The 13,480-nt window shown below is 49.6% G+C and overlaps 1 protein-coding gene across 26 annotated transcripts in view; it reads left to right on the top strand.

Annotated features, from left to right (window-relative positions):
- Positions 1-13,480, top strand: part of MBNL1 (muscleblind like splicing regulator 1) — an 84,503-nt gene that overhangs the window by 17,923 nt on the left and 53,100 nt on the right. For 12 of the 26 annotated variants that reach the window (XR_011727591.1, XR_011727590.1, XR_011727589.1 and 9 more), the window contains exon 2: positions 11,529-12,540. The exons of 11 other annotated variants lie outside the window; for them this stretch is intronic. Coding sequence is in view for 10 of the 15 variants with exons in the window: in XM_071752894.1 (XP_071608995.1) it covers positions 12,367-12,540 (174 nt within the window). In the remaining 5 variants the exon portion in view is untranslated. Of the gene's footprint in view, positions 1-11,270; positions 12,541-13,480 lie in introns of those variants that run through there. 3 more of the 26 variants (XM_071752895.1, XM_071752901.1, XM_071752903.1) reach the window with 3 other exon arrangements.

Here is a 13,480-nt window from a genome sequence, read left to right as displayed (position 1 = left end):
GGGTTTTCCCTGCAGTGTCCAGGATGGGATCTGTGGCCTCAGGGAAGGTTCTTGCACCTGCGGTGTAGATGAAGATGTCATGGCCAGCTCAGATTAAAACCAGAGCCTTTCCTCTCTGTTTTGATTCCCACTAAGCACTTGCTTTCTTCTGCTGCTTCAGATTTAATGAGGAGGTGCTAAGGACACAGGAATGCCTGTAATTAGGAGGATGAATGAGCCTTAGCACCTCTTGATGTCCAGAGTGGAGGATGATTGCTACTTAGGAACGGGCTGTGTAAACTGTGAGCATCACTTTCCTCTCGGCGCTGACACTGAGGAAGTCACACGTGCGGGATTATCAAAGGCGCCTGCAGTAGCTATTCATTGCTTTCAAAGGCTTAATATGTGTTTGCCTTAACACATTTTAAATGCAAATGCTCTCAAGAGGTAATTTTGTTGTTAGCCAAGACCGGTCGCTAAGATAGAACTGCAGGAAAAGTTCTGTTTTGATGTCACGTTTTTATGATTTTTGTCCGTGTGGAGGATAACTGAATATTTATCAAAACATTCCTGCAACTACTTCTGTCCAGAAGGAATTTCACTGTAATTGTTTTGAATATTTTAATAATAGTTTCCCAGTCTGAGCAAGGAAGGGACACTCATGTCAGCGATCAGGTGTTGCCTGAAATAACCTAGGTTTGTACCATTGGTCAATTAAAAGTGGTGGCAGAATAATCCTGCAGATCTGGTGCTGCTCGAGGGCTCAGAGGGCTCCTGGGGTGCCAGCAGAGCTCCCATGTGTACATCCAGGGTTTTGGAAATGTGCTCCATACACCCACCAGCTGTGGGAGCTGGATGGTTTGGGCTCTTCCCCAGGGACCTGGGTGTTCAGATCCATCCCAGTTTCCTCAGCCCCACGCAGGCAGAGGCTCCCAGGTCTTCCTTTGCTCCTGCAAATGTGGTGGTCTGTTTGTGTTTCGCAGGGATTAGAGCAGTGGTTGATGATTATTATTTTTTAATTTAATTTTATTAACAATTCTATATTGTAAACTTGGTTTCCCAAGTAATGCAGCAAAGTAAACAACATTTCCTTCCTACTGCCCCTCGTTATTTACTGAAAGGATAAACACGTGAATGGTTTTTTATTGCTGTCCTTGGTGACATTTGGAGGCTGTTCTGCCGTGAAGATGAGCAATTGTAACTCCCATTAGCCTCCGTCAGAGTTTGCAGCAATTAACAAGAAAAGGGACCACTACAACTGTATCACAGTTGTGACAAAACTTGAATACACACCAGCATTAAAAAATACATCTCAAGGTTCCTCCTCTGCCTTCAGTGGCTTGTGCAGGGTGAATGTCTTGGTCATTGCTTCCTTTGGAGGGCTGAGACAGCTGGGTTGCACTGGTTGGTGCATTCCAAACCAGCAGTGAATTTTCCTGCTCTGAAATCTCCTCCCCTGCTCCAGTGGAAGCAGGAGGGGAGCAGCAGGGAGCTGGTGCAGGTTGGTGCACAGGATGCTGCTGTTTGGTGGCTGTGTGAGGGTTTGGTGTGTGCTGACCTCGGGATGAAATCCAGCTATGTGTCAGGGGAATTGCTTTTCCTCTGGGATCAACTCTGTTTTTAAAATGTCTGCTTGCTGCAGCTACTACCTCATGAAATAGTCTGTGTTTCAGATTGGGTGCATATGCTGCATTTTTATAAAAGAATATTTTAATCCTAAGTATATTTCTTTGAGGCAGCCGGGAGATCTCTTTTTTAATGTACTATATCAAAAAGTCAGAGTTTGCAGTAGAAATAATCCGTTGGTCCTCAACAGAGTCTAGCTGGAGTTCTCACTAAATGCAGCTTGAATTTGTAATTGGATGGTTGCTGTCTGGTATTAATTAGAAGCACCAGCAGCAGCATGTAAGGTAAAAGTATTCTTTTGTCACTAGGATGCTCTCTAGTGTGCTCAGAATTAATTTTGTGTGACTCCACAGATTCCTCAGGAAAACTGAGGAAGCCAGCACTGAGTAAACCGCGATGGGTGGTGAGTTTTGTGTAGCCAGGTTGTCATTTCCACAAGCCAACTGTGTGATCAGCACCAGCACCAGCTCAGCCCTGGGTCCCCAGCTCCTTCTCCATCCCCCTGACTCCTGGGCACTGCTGGCAGGAGGGCTGGGAGAGGAGCAGCTTCCAGCCCTTATTTGAGCACTGCCAGAAAGTGTGCAACTGCCTGTGTTGCTCTCAGGGCCTTATGCTTCTGGCAAAAATGCCAAATATTTGCTTTCACAGAAAAATATTTTGGGACATAAATATGCAAGCTGTGTATCAGTGGCTGAATCAGAATGAATTTCAGCACAGTGAAAAGAAGTAAGTACGAGATGGGTTAAAATGTGTCTGGGCATTTGGTGTCTGGAGAAGTGCTCCTTCCCACAGCCCTCCAGCCCCAGCCCGGATGGATCTGTCTCATTTTTATCAGTTCTTTGTTTGAATTCACAGGTGACAGCTGAAACTTTACAGCCCAGGTTTTCCCAGTGGGCGCTCACCTTACTGTCTGCCCCTCAGGAGCCTGCTCTTGTACAAGGGATTTTTTTCACTTTCACACGTGTTGTTAACGTTGCATTCAGAGCTGGTTCTTAGAAAAGTGAGTCAGCCTTGCTTGCAGTGGCACAGAAAAAAACCAACAGGTCTCTGAATTTTCCCCTTATCTTGCTATACCACATTTTATATATCTTGCAGTGAGATGTTTTGTTTCTACGGTTTCAGACTTTGTGTTTCAGTAGATTAATAGACTTAGCAGCTCTGTTTTCTAAGCCTGGTGATGATAACAGCGTAAGAAGTCATGAGACGGCCACAGATCATCTGGCAAGGCAAAATATGCCTTGGGCTTGGGCTTGGAGTAGGCATTATTTGGGGAGAAAAGTAAAATGTTGGAAGCATTATAAATAACACCTCCTGGCTTGGGTGGCTCTAAGTTCAGGTGTGACTGAGGAGCCAGTTGGTGGTCGTGGTGTAAATGTACACACAGATGGTGACGCAGCACCTGTGCAGTGTGTGCAGTGTGTGCAGTGTGTGTGTGTGTGCAGTGTGTGTGTGTGCAGTGTGTGTGTGTGCAGTGTGTGTGTGTGCAGTGTGTGTGTGTGCAGTGTGCGTGTGTGCGTGCAGTGTGTGTGGTTGGTGCCCCAGGACCAGGGCTGTTCCCCGTGTCAGACCCCGGGCTCCTCAGCCCTTGCTGCCCACATTCCCGCTGGCTCCTGCACCAGTGGGTCCGGCTGCCAGGGGTGAGTAAGGACTTGGGAAGCCAGAGCATGTTTGGGCACTGGGCCCAATCCTGCTTCCAGAGAACTTAATGGGAATTTTTCCTTCTAAAAAAGGGAGAGCAATCGGAGCTCCTTGGCGTGGCTCTGCAAGGCCTGCAGGGCTCCTCTCACAGTAGCCTTCTGCTTGGTGTGGGGAGGAGGTGGCCTGTACAGGGGGCCATGGCCACCCCCCCGTGCCCACCCCCCCGTGCCCACCCCCCCGTGCCCACCCCATCACCAGAGAGGAGCAGAGTCCTGCAGCAGCCCCAGCCGTGGTGCTGTGGTGACATTACCTGTGCTGCAGGGACACCCACGCAGTGCTCAGGGAAGGAAGGCTTTTCCTTCAGATTTAAGTGAATTGCTGTAGGTTTCCTGCCCTGTGAGGTTTCCTGCCCTGGCTGGGCCCAGACCCACCCGAGGTGCTGAGCCTGGTGAGGAGCACCGAGCCCGGCAGATGTGTCAGGTTTTCCAAGGAGGTTGCCAAGCTGAAGGCAGCAGTAATTAGGCCTGGATCCACCGTAGAAACCCCGTGTCCGGGTCTGCGCAGGCGTGGGGAGATGGTGCTCCTGCATCCAGGGAGGTGCAGCTGCTCTGGGGGGCTGTGCAGAGCCCCCCACCCCTCCTCCTCCTCCTGACAGCAGCGCTGTGTCGGGGGGGCTGTGCCATCTGGTTTCCATGGCAGAGAGGTCCTGTCAACTGCACATGCTGATAAACACAGCATGATTTACTTGTGAGAAATCAACTTCAGTACTTTTTTTTTTTTTTTTTTTTTTTTTTCCTGTGACTCCCTGAGGCTGGGAAAAAAAAAGGAAAAAAAAAAAAAAAGTTTCTTCCAGTGTTGGTAAAACTTCATTAGTGCCCGGGCAGCCTTTGTCCTGGGGTCACTTTTGATTTGCAGTGGAATCCTTTCCATATCTGATTTTATACAGGGATTCTTCAGTGCTCAATATGTAGGCAAAACTCAACGTGTCTGCTGTGAAAAACCAAAGATAGTGAGGGAATCCATGATACCGACAGTGCAATTATCTGCTTTTCAGCTTCTTCATCTGTAGCAGTGAAAAATGTTCTTCTAGGAGTCTAGGTACTTGCTGCTGTGACTTTGCTTTGCAGACTACCTGGAAGAAAGTCCCTGGGACTTGGGGGGGATGGAGGCAGGGGTGGTTTTGGGGGGGGGGGCTTGGCAGGGGTGATTTGGGGCAGGTTGGAGGCAGGGGTGATTTGGGGCAGGTTGGAGGCAGGGCTGGTTTTGGAGTGGGCTGGAGGCAGGGGTGGTTTTGGGGGGGATGGAGGCAGGAGTGGTTTGAGGGGGTTGGAGGCAGGGGTGGTTTTGGGGGAGCTTGGAGGCAGGGGTGGTTTTGGGGGGGATGGAGGGAGGGGTGGTTTGAGGGGGCTTGGAGGCAGGGATGGTTTGGGGGGGGTTGGCAGGGTGATTTTGGGGGAGCTTGGAGGCAGGGATGGTTTTAGGGGGGCTTGGAGGCAGGGATGGTTTGGGGGGGCTTGGAGGCAGGGATGGTTTGGGGGGGGTTGGCAGGGTGATTTTGGGGGAGCTTGGAGGCAGGGATGGTTTGGGGGGGGCTTGGCAGGGGTGGTTTCAGAGGTGTGTGTCCCCAGGCCCTTCTCAGGGCTGTGTGTCCACAGTGTGCTCTCCTTCAGTCCCAGCCCCAGGGGTGACCCCATTTTCACTCATTCCCGTGTCATTTTCTCATCCCTGGTGGGGAGCATGTGACTGTCACAGCACTGCCATAGCTCACCAGAACTGAGCTGGAGTGGCCAGGCCATGAAAACCCCAGTTGTAACTTGCTGCTGAAAGCAGAACCGTGTCTAACGTGTTCCTCATTAGCTGTGCTCATGTCCCCTTTTGCTTGCCCTCAAGTCACGTAAGGATAAGTCTGATGTCCCCAGCAGGAGCAGGCCTGGTGATACAGTGGGTGGTTGGTGCTGGGGTGCCCACAGTGCCCTGGAGAGGGACAGCATGCCAGCTCAGAGCAGATGACAGGAATGGTCTGTTCCCTTCCTGGTAATTAAGTTCAGATTTAATCTCGCTGGTTAATTTGGTGTGTGGCTGTGGTGGCTGCTTCCAGGCTCCTGGTTTGTAATTATTCACATAACAGAGTGATCACCGTGTGAATGGGCAAGGACTTTGAAATCTAGAGTTTGGTGATGGGGTCAGGTGCAGGAGAGGGTGCCTGCCCTGAGGCAGATTAGTGGAGCTATGTGGAGAGCTTTGCTGGGTGAAGCAAATTTGATTACTAATAAATGAATAAGAAAATTAATACTGCCCATGTATGTGCTGTCATCCACCAGAGTGGTCTCTCCAGACTCATTTCACCCACTGCTTTATCCAGCTCTTTCTAGGGAAGGAAAAAGCCACCCACTGCTTTATCCAGCTCTTTCTAGGGAAGGAAAAAGCCACCCACTGCAAGCAGGGCCCCATGGCAGCTGCCCGAGGAGGGGAAGGGAAAAGCAGTGTGTCTGGGTGTGAAAAGCAGGAGCCTGGCAGTGTGAGGTGCTGGTGTGTTTGCTCCGGCCATAAATCAGATGCTGAGGTGTCTGAGCAGCAGGAAGCCAGGCTGGGGGGTGGGCTGCATCTCCCCAGGTCACTCATCCTCCCTGAAACCATCAGCATCAGCAGAATTTGATGTTGGAAGGAAGCACTGGCTTCCCTTGCTGAGTCATGGACACTGCTTTTTTCTGTCGTGGTTGTTATCGTGGGTGATGCTAAGAATCATGTTTCACACATGCAGCTTCTCTGTGTGAGCAGGGGTGCAGTCAGACATCCCTGTCAGGAAGCAGTGTTTTCCAGCTCTGTGCAGCTCTCCTCTCTGCCACGGTCACAAGTGCCCCTCGGGTTTGAATCCCAGCTGTGGGACTCAGGATGAGGTTCACCATGTGGCCATGTCCTTGAGGAAAACACCCCAAAACCTGCTGTGTGCAGGGGGGGCTTTGTGGCTGCCCAGCCAACAGCCCCCTCCTGCTGCTCCTTCCCTCCCGCAGGATGCGGGGCAGGGGACATCTCCATGGGGTGAGGGACAAGGGACAGCCTGGGGGGACCTGGCACAGCCCATCATGGCTCTGTGGGACTGATCCTGTGTGGTGCTGGTGACCTGGGCCCTCTCTCTCCTCTCCTGCATCATTTGGCCTGTGTGTGTTTGCAGTTAATCGAAGTGTCTTTAATGTGCAAGAGAGTGATTAGTAAATAGCTCTGAAATTTTTTGTCAGAGTGCAGTTACTTTGTTACTGCCTCTCAGATGTCTTTGTATGGAAACACAACGTTTAAAATTAATATTAATGAGAACAAGCACATGATGCTGATTTCAATAGAACAACTTTTGGTTATTTCAATTTTGTTTTTGTTGTTGTTATTTTGTATTTACTTCTTGAGGTTTTAAGTTAAACCAGTAGCTTACTCACTGAAGATAAACAACTTCTTTTTAGACTTGTGTGGGAAATGTCTCTTCTCTTCTATGGCTGAAATACCCCTATGCCGGGAGAATACAGAACTTTCTATTTTTAAAATATATTATATAAATGTTATGTTAAAAGAATTACGGCGTAGATTTGTTTTTACTACCAGAAGCAGTATTTGTAACTGCAGTGCTGTGGATGGAAATGTGAATGCTTTGTGATACATAAATCAACAGCAAAATGGATTAAATGCAGGGTAGTCCTTCCTGCCATTTTGCCTCTCTGGCTTACAAGTTGAAAGAGCAGAATAATAGCTAGTGTACACATTTCCTGGTCTAGAGACAGACACTGACCTTTCCCTTTTTTAGTTTATAAATACACATCCATCTAATGCTGTCAGATTGTGTGAATTCTGCATGTCTCTGAACCCCCCAGTTTTGTACAGGAGATTAATGTATACCATAGGTTATAAAAGAAGAAAAATGTCAACAGGCATACTTCTTGACTATAAAGTGGAATGGAATTTGCAGTATAACTTTCTGACCTGAAAGCAGCGTGGCCAGTTGAAGTCAGGGAGGGCTGGGCTGTGGGATTTGTACATCAGTGCTGTTACACTGTTGTTAGGAACTGCTTTGCAGTTTGATGTGGGATGGGAATCCTAGTGAAATACCTAAATTCTGCCCCCGGGTGTGCAAGTGGGGGCACTTGATGGCCTTGCCTCTTTTTTTTTTTTTTTGTTATTCATCCTGTTTTCAGGAACTGAGTATCCTGGGATGTGTTACATTCAGATGAAATGTCACAGTTAGGGGTTTCTACTAAAGCCATTTCAGAAACTGAGAAACACACTGAGGATAAAACACGCCTGGAGAGGATCTGTCCAAGAAGCCCACTGAAGGCAGTGGGAGGTTGTGCTGCCATCCCAAATGGCTCTGTCAGAGCTAAAACAGGACAGAAATAACCTTTAAAACACTACTAGCAGTACTACCAAACCCATGTACGTTATGCAGAGTATCTGGGTCAGGGAAGCAGCACTGGCAGTGTCTTTACAGAGGTTCTGTGGTGCCTGAGAGCAGCTCAGGTGTGCTCAGGGGTTGTTGCCCAGCTCTGTCCAGGCACATGGTGTGTGGGGCTCTGGTGGTTGGGGATCTGGGCATCCCACCCCAGAGCAGGCTGCAGTTCTTCAGACTGGAGTACAAGGCCACGTCGGTCTGCTCAGCAGGAGTTTACTGAGGAATATTTTGCCTTAACCAGTCCCAGATTGTTGTGTGGCCAGGATGTCAATTAGCTCATTGTATCTGTTTAATTTTGTGACAGCACTATAATTATACCCCTCAACTGTGCCATGAAGTAATTGCTGTATCTTTCCCAAATTTTATGTTGAGATATGTTATTGGTAAACTTTGAATTTGGCAGAGGTGTTTTGAAAATATTGTCAGGGATTTTTAGATTTCTTTATTTAACAGGCAACCATTTGGCAATTTCAAGCTTTGATACTGTCCTCTCAGTGTAAATAGAATATTGATTTTATTCCACTTCCTATCTCATTAGAGTAATTGTCATGAGGATGGATCCATGTTGTGTAATTATCTGTTCTTGCTGACAGTTCTCATGTCACTGAGCGTAGTGCTTTCAGCTTCCACTTTGAGCACAAAAATAGCATGTTTCACTGCCATGTTTTTCTTCAGTGTTGTGCTTTTTGCCTGTCAGCTTTACACATCCTTCTTTCTGAGAGACATGTGTGAATTGTGATAGAGAAAACAGGAATGTCCAGCAAACCAGTTACAGGGAGTGGAACCCTGGCCCTTGGGGAGCAGTTCCCAGCACAGGGAGATGCTGCTCTGATTTTTGTGTCAAAGGCAGTAAGGGGATGAAGAGGAGGAAAAATGGATCATGAACCTGTCTGTACAGCATTTCTTCATAGCAATAACAGGAAGTAATGGAAATTGGACGTAATTAATCAGAACTTAGCAGCCATAATCACGTGGTCCTTCCTGTGTTAGTTTCACTTTCTTGGGCATTTCCAGATAACCTTTCCATCGATTCCTGAAGCTGGTTCTTAATTGTTTTCATTGACCCAGCTCAGCAGACAACTAAGTTGTGCCTCTTAGCATATTAAGGAATGACTTCTGAGTGCTATTTCACTCTTTTTGCCTTGTCTTAGGGTCACTTTTCAGCTCGCTTTCAATATTTTAAGCTTCATTTTCCTTCTGTTCCCAGTGATGAGTGAAGGCAAGGTTGTGCTGTGTCCAAACCAATGCTGCAACAGTCCAAGACAAGTAGTAAATATTTTCAGATTTCCAAAGGTGAACTTCACACGCCAGCCTGTGGATTAAGAACAGCCTTCAGCACTGAGTGGGGAGGTCTGGAAACTGTCAGCCCTCAAATTTAATTGAAATTCAAAATAAATAATAATAATAAACCTCACCCAACGAAAAACCTCAGCCCCTTCCTTTTCTGTCCTCTCTCTGTAGTTCCTCCCTCTGGATTTGTTGCAGTCTTTCCTATCTTATCAGAGCCAGCTCAGAGAGACATCTCATAAATCTGCTGTGATTTCCTTCAGTTTCTGAGGCTTATTGGGGGCTCCTTATTGCATTGGAATATCACAAGAGAATTTCGAAGTCAGAGGAAAACAGTTTATGCAGATAAAATATAATTCTGTGCTAATGTTTTCTCTTATTTAGTGGAGATACTGAAGATGTACCTCTGGGCTGAAGTCAGCCTTTATTTTTGCTAGAAGGCTATTTTTAATGCTGACATTTCTGGCTATGTTTTCAGGTAGATAACAAATTCTGACAAAACAATTTTTCTTCAAGTAAATGTGCAGACAAAATATACATCTAGCGTTTCTTCACATGCAGAGGATTTACCCCCGAGGCATCACAGCTCCGTGGAGTAATAGTTTTCTTTTCGTAGCCGGCAGCCTGCAGGATGAAGAACGAAATTCAGGCTGGTGTAGTGCAGTCACAGATGTGCCACTGACCTCCCGGGGAGAGGGGTTGTGGTGCACCTGAGTGCCTTGGCCACCTCGAAATGGGAAATTTATTTCAGAGTTGGGAGTAAAACATAGTTTCATGTGTTTCAGCAAGAAGATCTCTCCTTTTGCTACATCTGAGCACAAAAGGCGGTTTTCATGTTTCCATTTTGTACTTTGCCTCCTTGCTGTATTTCTTCCCTCGGTCAGGGTGACTACTGTTGCGACCAGAGTGAAATTAAATACCTTGTTTTGAAAATGTGGCCTTTAGCTTGCTTCGGGCTTAGCATGTAAAACACATCAACTGCTGCTCTAACTCTTCCTGGTGCTTGGAAAAATCAATGCCTGGTACGGACGGGGGGTGCTGAACAGGACCAAGCCCCTGCTTGGAGTTTTTTCACAGCTTGGTTGTGGAGCTCTTAGTGTCTGCATTGGCATCTCCCTCTCCGGAGGTCTCACGGGGAAATGTTCACAGCAGAACACCGTGGAACGCTGTGGCTGGTGATGTGTTTTAGGCTTCCAAATGCCGTGTCCCAAAGCATGAGCAGTCGTCACTGCTGACACAGGATGGCTCTTGACTTGGGAATTTTTGGAGCTGAAGCAAACTGTCGGTATTTACCAGGAAGAATCTATCTATCTGTCTGCCGATGACCTGTGCTTGCAAGTCATTATGCACAGTTGTTTCTCTCCTGGTAGCAGGGATTAAAAAACCGGGGCACGATTTAAAAGTGTCCTGGCAAGGAAACCACGGTGCCTGCTCTAATCTCATTAGCTGCACTAGGTGTGCTTAACTCCTCCTGCAGTTTGGTGTTCTAATCGTTTAGTCCCGGGAAAAAAAGACTCCTTGGAGGTTTTCCTCGCCTCTTGGTTTGCGTCCATGCTGACCACGCCGCTTCCCGAGCTGTGTTTCGGGTGCTGGGGATGCTGCTTTGGGGAATATGCAGGCTACGGAGCGCGGTCTGTAGGAATCCCAGGAGGTGTCCAGCCCCACGGCGGGGGGTGGGATGGTGCCAGGGGTGGCACCGAGCTCCGCTGTTGCTCTCCGATATCTCCAGGCTGGGTCTGGAGTTACCATTTATTGTGGAATTCTGTTCCCAGGTGGCACCAGGTGAGACCTGAACGGCTCTCACGGAACCCCCATCCCCGTTCCACCCGGGCACCGGGGCGGAGCCGTTCGCCCTCATTTCGGGGTGTGAGCGGGCTGGGTGGGTTGTTTGCAGTTTTCTTGTTGGTTTTTTTTCTAGAATCCTTACTAAAAGGACTTGCACGCTGACAGACTCCTCACAGATCCCCCGCTGTGTGTGAAGGTGCTGCAGAGGGAGCCGCTGCTCCCCGCAGCGTTACCGGCGGGGAGCGGGGGGCCGGGGGTCCCCTTAGCCCTCTCAGGACGGGGCTCGGGGCCGCGGGTGGTACCTGTGGCCGAGCCTCCCCCGGTCCGAGCCTCCCGCCCGCACCCGCACCCGCACCCGCGGCGCTCCGTCTCCGTCCTCCGGCCCCCCCGTGCGGTGAGGGACGCCCCGTGAGGCGGTGCAGCGGGGCCCGGCTCCCTGGCTCCGTGCGGCGGGGCGGTGCCACCCCCTCTGTGTCCGCCCCTGCCCCCGCCGCAGGGCCGGGCCGGGCCCGCAGGCTCCGTCCCCCGGTCCAGCCCCGCCGGGCGGGCGGGAGCGCTCGGGGCAGCGCCGGCAGCCTCTGACAGGCGCGACCTTTCATAAGACGGCCCCCGCCATTGGCTCGCTGCCCGGAGTGTCGCTGCAACGCTGCCCGCCATTGGCTGCCTCCCGGTCATGCCTGGCTGGGCCGGGGAAGCGGCCGCTCTCCGTGAGTGCCCGGCGCGGGGCGGCGGGGCGGCGGGACCCCCCCTGCCCCCGGTAACCTGTCTCTTCTCTCTGCAGGTCGGTACTCAGAAGTGCCTTTCCTGACGTCTCTGCTGCTTGGGACCGCTTCTAGAGCAGCCGCTGCTTTTTGCCTTGCTTGCTGCCAGCTAGACTGCGACGACAGCATCGCCGCACCCCCGGCCAGACACCCCCGCGCCGGGAGACGGGCGCTGCCGGGCCTGCCGCAGCCTGCTTACTGTAAAATAAAAGTGTGCTGAGAAAGGTCAGAGATCTTCTGCCCGAAAATCAAGGAGAGGAAGGCCAAAAAAAAAAAAAAAAAAAAAAAAAAAAAAAAGGCAAAAAAAAAAAGAAAAAAGAAAAAAAAAAAGAAAAATAATTATTCCCCGTCTCGAACGTTGCTCTAAACTGCTGCATCTCTCTATGCCAAACTAATCGATACCGATTGCACCACAAAGCCCCGCTGCAAAAATTCGGCTGCGTGGAGATATTCAGAGAACTGCCCCGAGAGGAGCAGCCGGGAACTCCCGAGGGTCCGGCAGGTTCCCGTGCTCCCGGGGGCACTCAGGATGCTGCGGTGCTGAGCGCCCGAGCCTGAGCCGGGCCCCACGGCTGCACCTTCACCTTGTGCTCCTCCGAGTGCCAGACCTCGGCCGGTCCCCAGTGCCACGCTCCCGACTCCGGGGGGCACAGCTTTCCCCGAGGGGTGCGGCCACCCCATTTCACACGTACTTGTAAAACGGGGAGTGGGGGGAGAGAAACAGACAGAGAGGACAAAAAGAACAAAAGAAAAAAGTATTCTGGAGGTGGCACTTTTCATCATTTTCCAGTTTCTCAGTACGGCTACTCGTTTGTCCATTTTATTGGGAATTTTATTAACTACCTGTAAAATCTAAAGATGGCTGTTAGTGTCCCGCCGATTCGGGACACAAAATGGCTAACGCTGGAAGTGTGTAGGGAGTTCCAAAGGGGGACTTGCTCACGACCAGACACGGAATGTAAATTTGCACACCCATCGAAAAGCTGCCAAGTTGAAAACGGACGTGTAATCGCCTGCTTTGATTCATTGAAAGTGAGTAAATGTTATATTATTTTTAAGGGTATATGTTTAACGAAAGGAGCAGTTGTAGCCAGAGAAGCCCTGCAGCCCGAAAGCGAGCGATTGCTGGCTGCCAGCAGTGGGATGTTTTGCTGCTGATGTTTTATTGATGCTTGTTGATTTGTTTTGCTCTTTTCCTCAGGGGAAGGACAGGGGGAGTGAAGGGAAAATATGCCTGGCAGGGCTCAAACCCTCCGGTGTGGGTACAGCCACTGGTGCTTTGCCTCCAGATTATTCTCTGCCCGTAGGAATAAAGGGCACTTCACGTAGAAACAGCAAAGTCACTGTAAGGATTCTTTGTTTTTAATAGCACAAACCACGTAAGCAATATGAGGATTTATTTCCATCTCGTAACCACCAGCGGGCTGTCGCTGTCTCTGGACAGCTGATGCTGAATCTTAGAGGAGTGTTTTCCTCCTGGGTTATTTGGATGTCTGTGAGCACCCTGCTTGTGTTTCTGTGTTTGGACTGCTGTGGTTGTCCTGTCTTTTTCACAAATGCACTTGCTCGGGGGGAGGACGACTGAGCAGATGGCAGGGAGCCTCTGGACCTGCGAGCAGGGCTGCAGCAGGGAGGGTGCAGCAGCCTCACAGTCATTTTTTGGTTAGGTGCTGTCAGTGTCTGCCTGCTGCTCAGCTGTGGTTTCAGTAGTAAGCATCAGGCCTGTGGATAAGAGCCTTTTTTTTTTTTTCTTTTTTCTTTTTTTCTTCCACGAATTGTATAATCTTTAACATTTGAAATACTCATACAAGCAGATCAGAATTAATTCTGTGGAGCCACACTAAAATCGTGGCAGGTGGGTGCCTGGGTCAGGGGACTGTGCAGCTGGGAGCTGGGCAGGAAGTGGTTTGGGGAGGCTTTATACAAATCCTGAGTTTCAAAATGTGTCTTGTCTCAGATCAGGGTAGAGGGT

The sequence above is a fragment of the Heliangelus exortis genome, chromosome 9 (assembly GCF_036169615.1).
Source record: "Heliangelus exortis chromosome 9, bHelExo1.hap1, whole genome shotgun sequence".
NCBI lineage: Eukaryota > Metazoa > Chordata > Aves > Apodiformes > Trochilidae > Heliangelus > Heliangelus exortis.
This window is presented reverse-complemented; position numbering and strand designations above follow the sequence as displayed.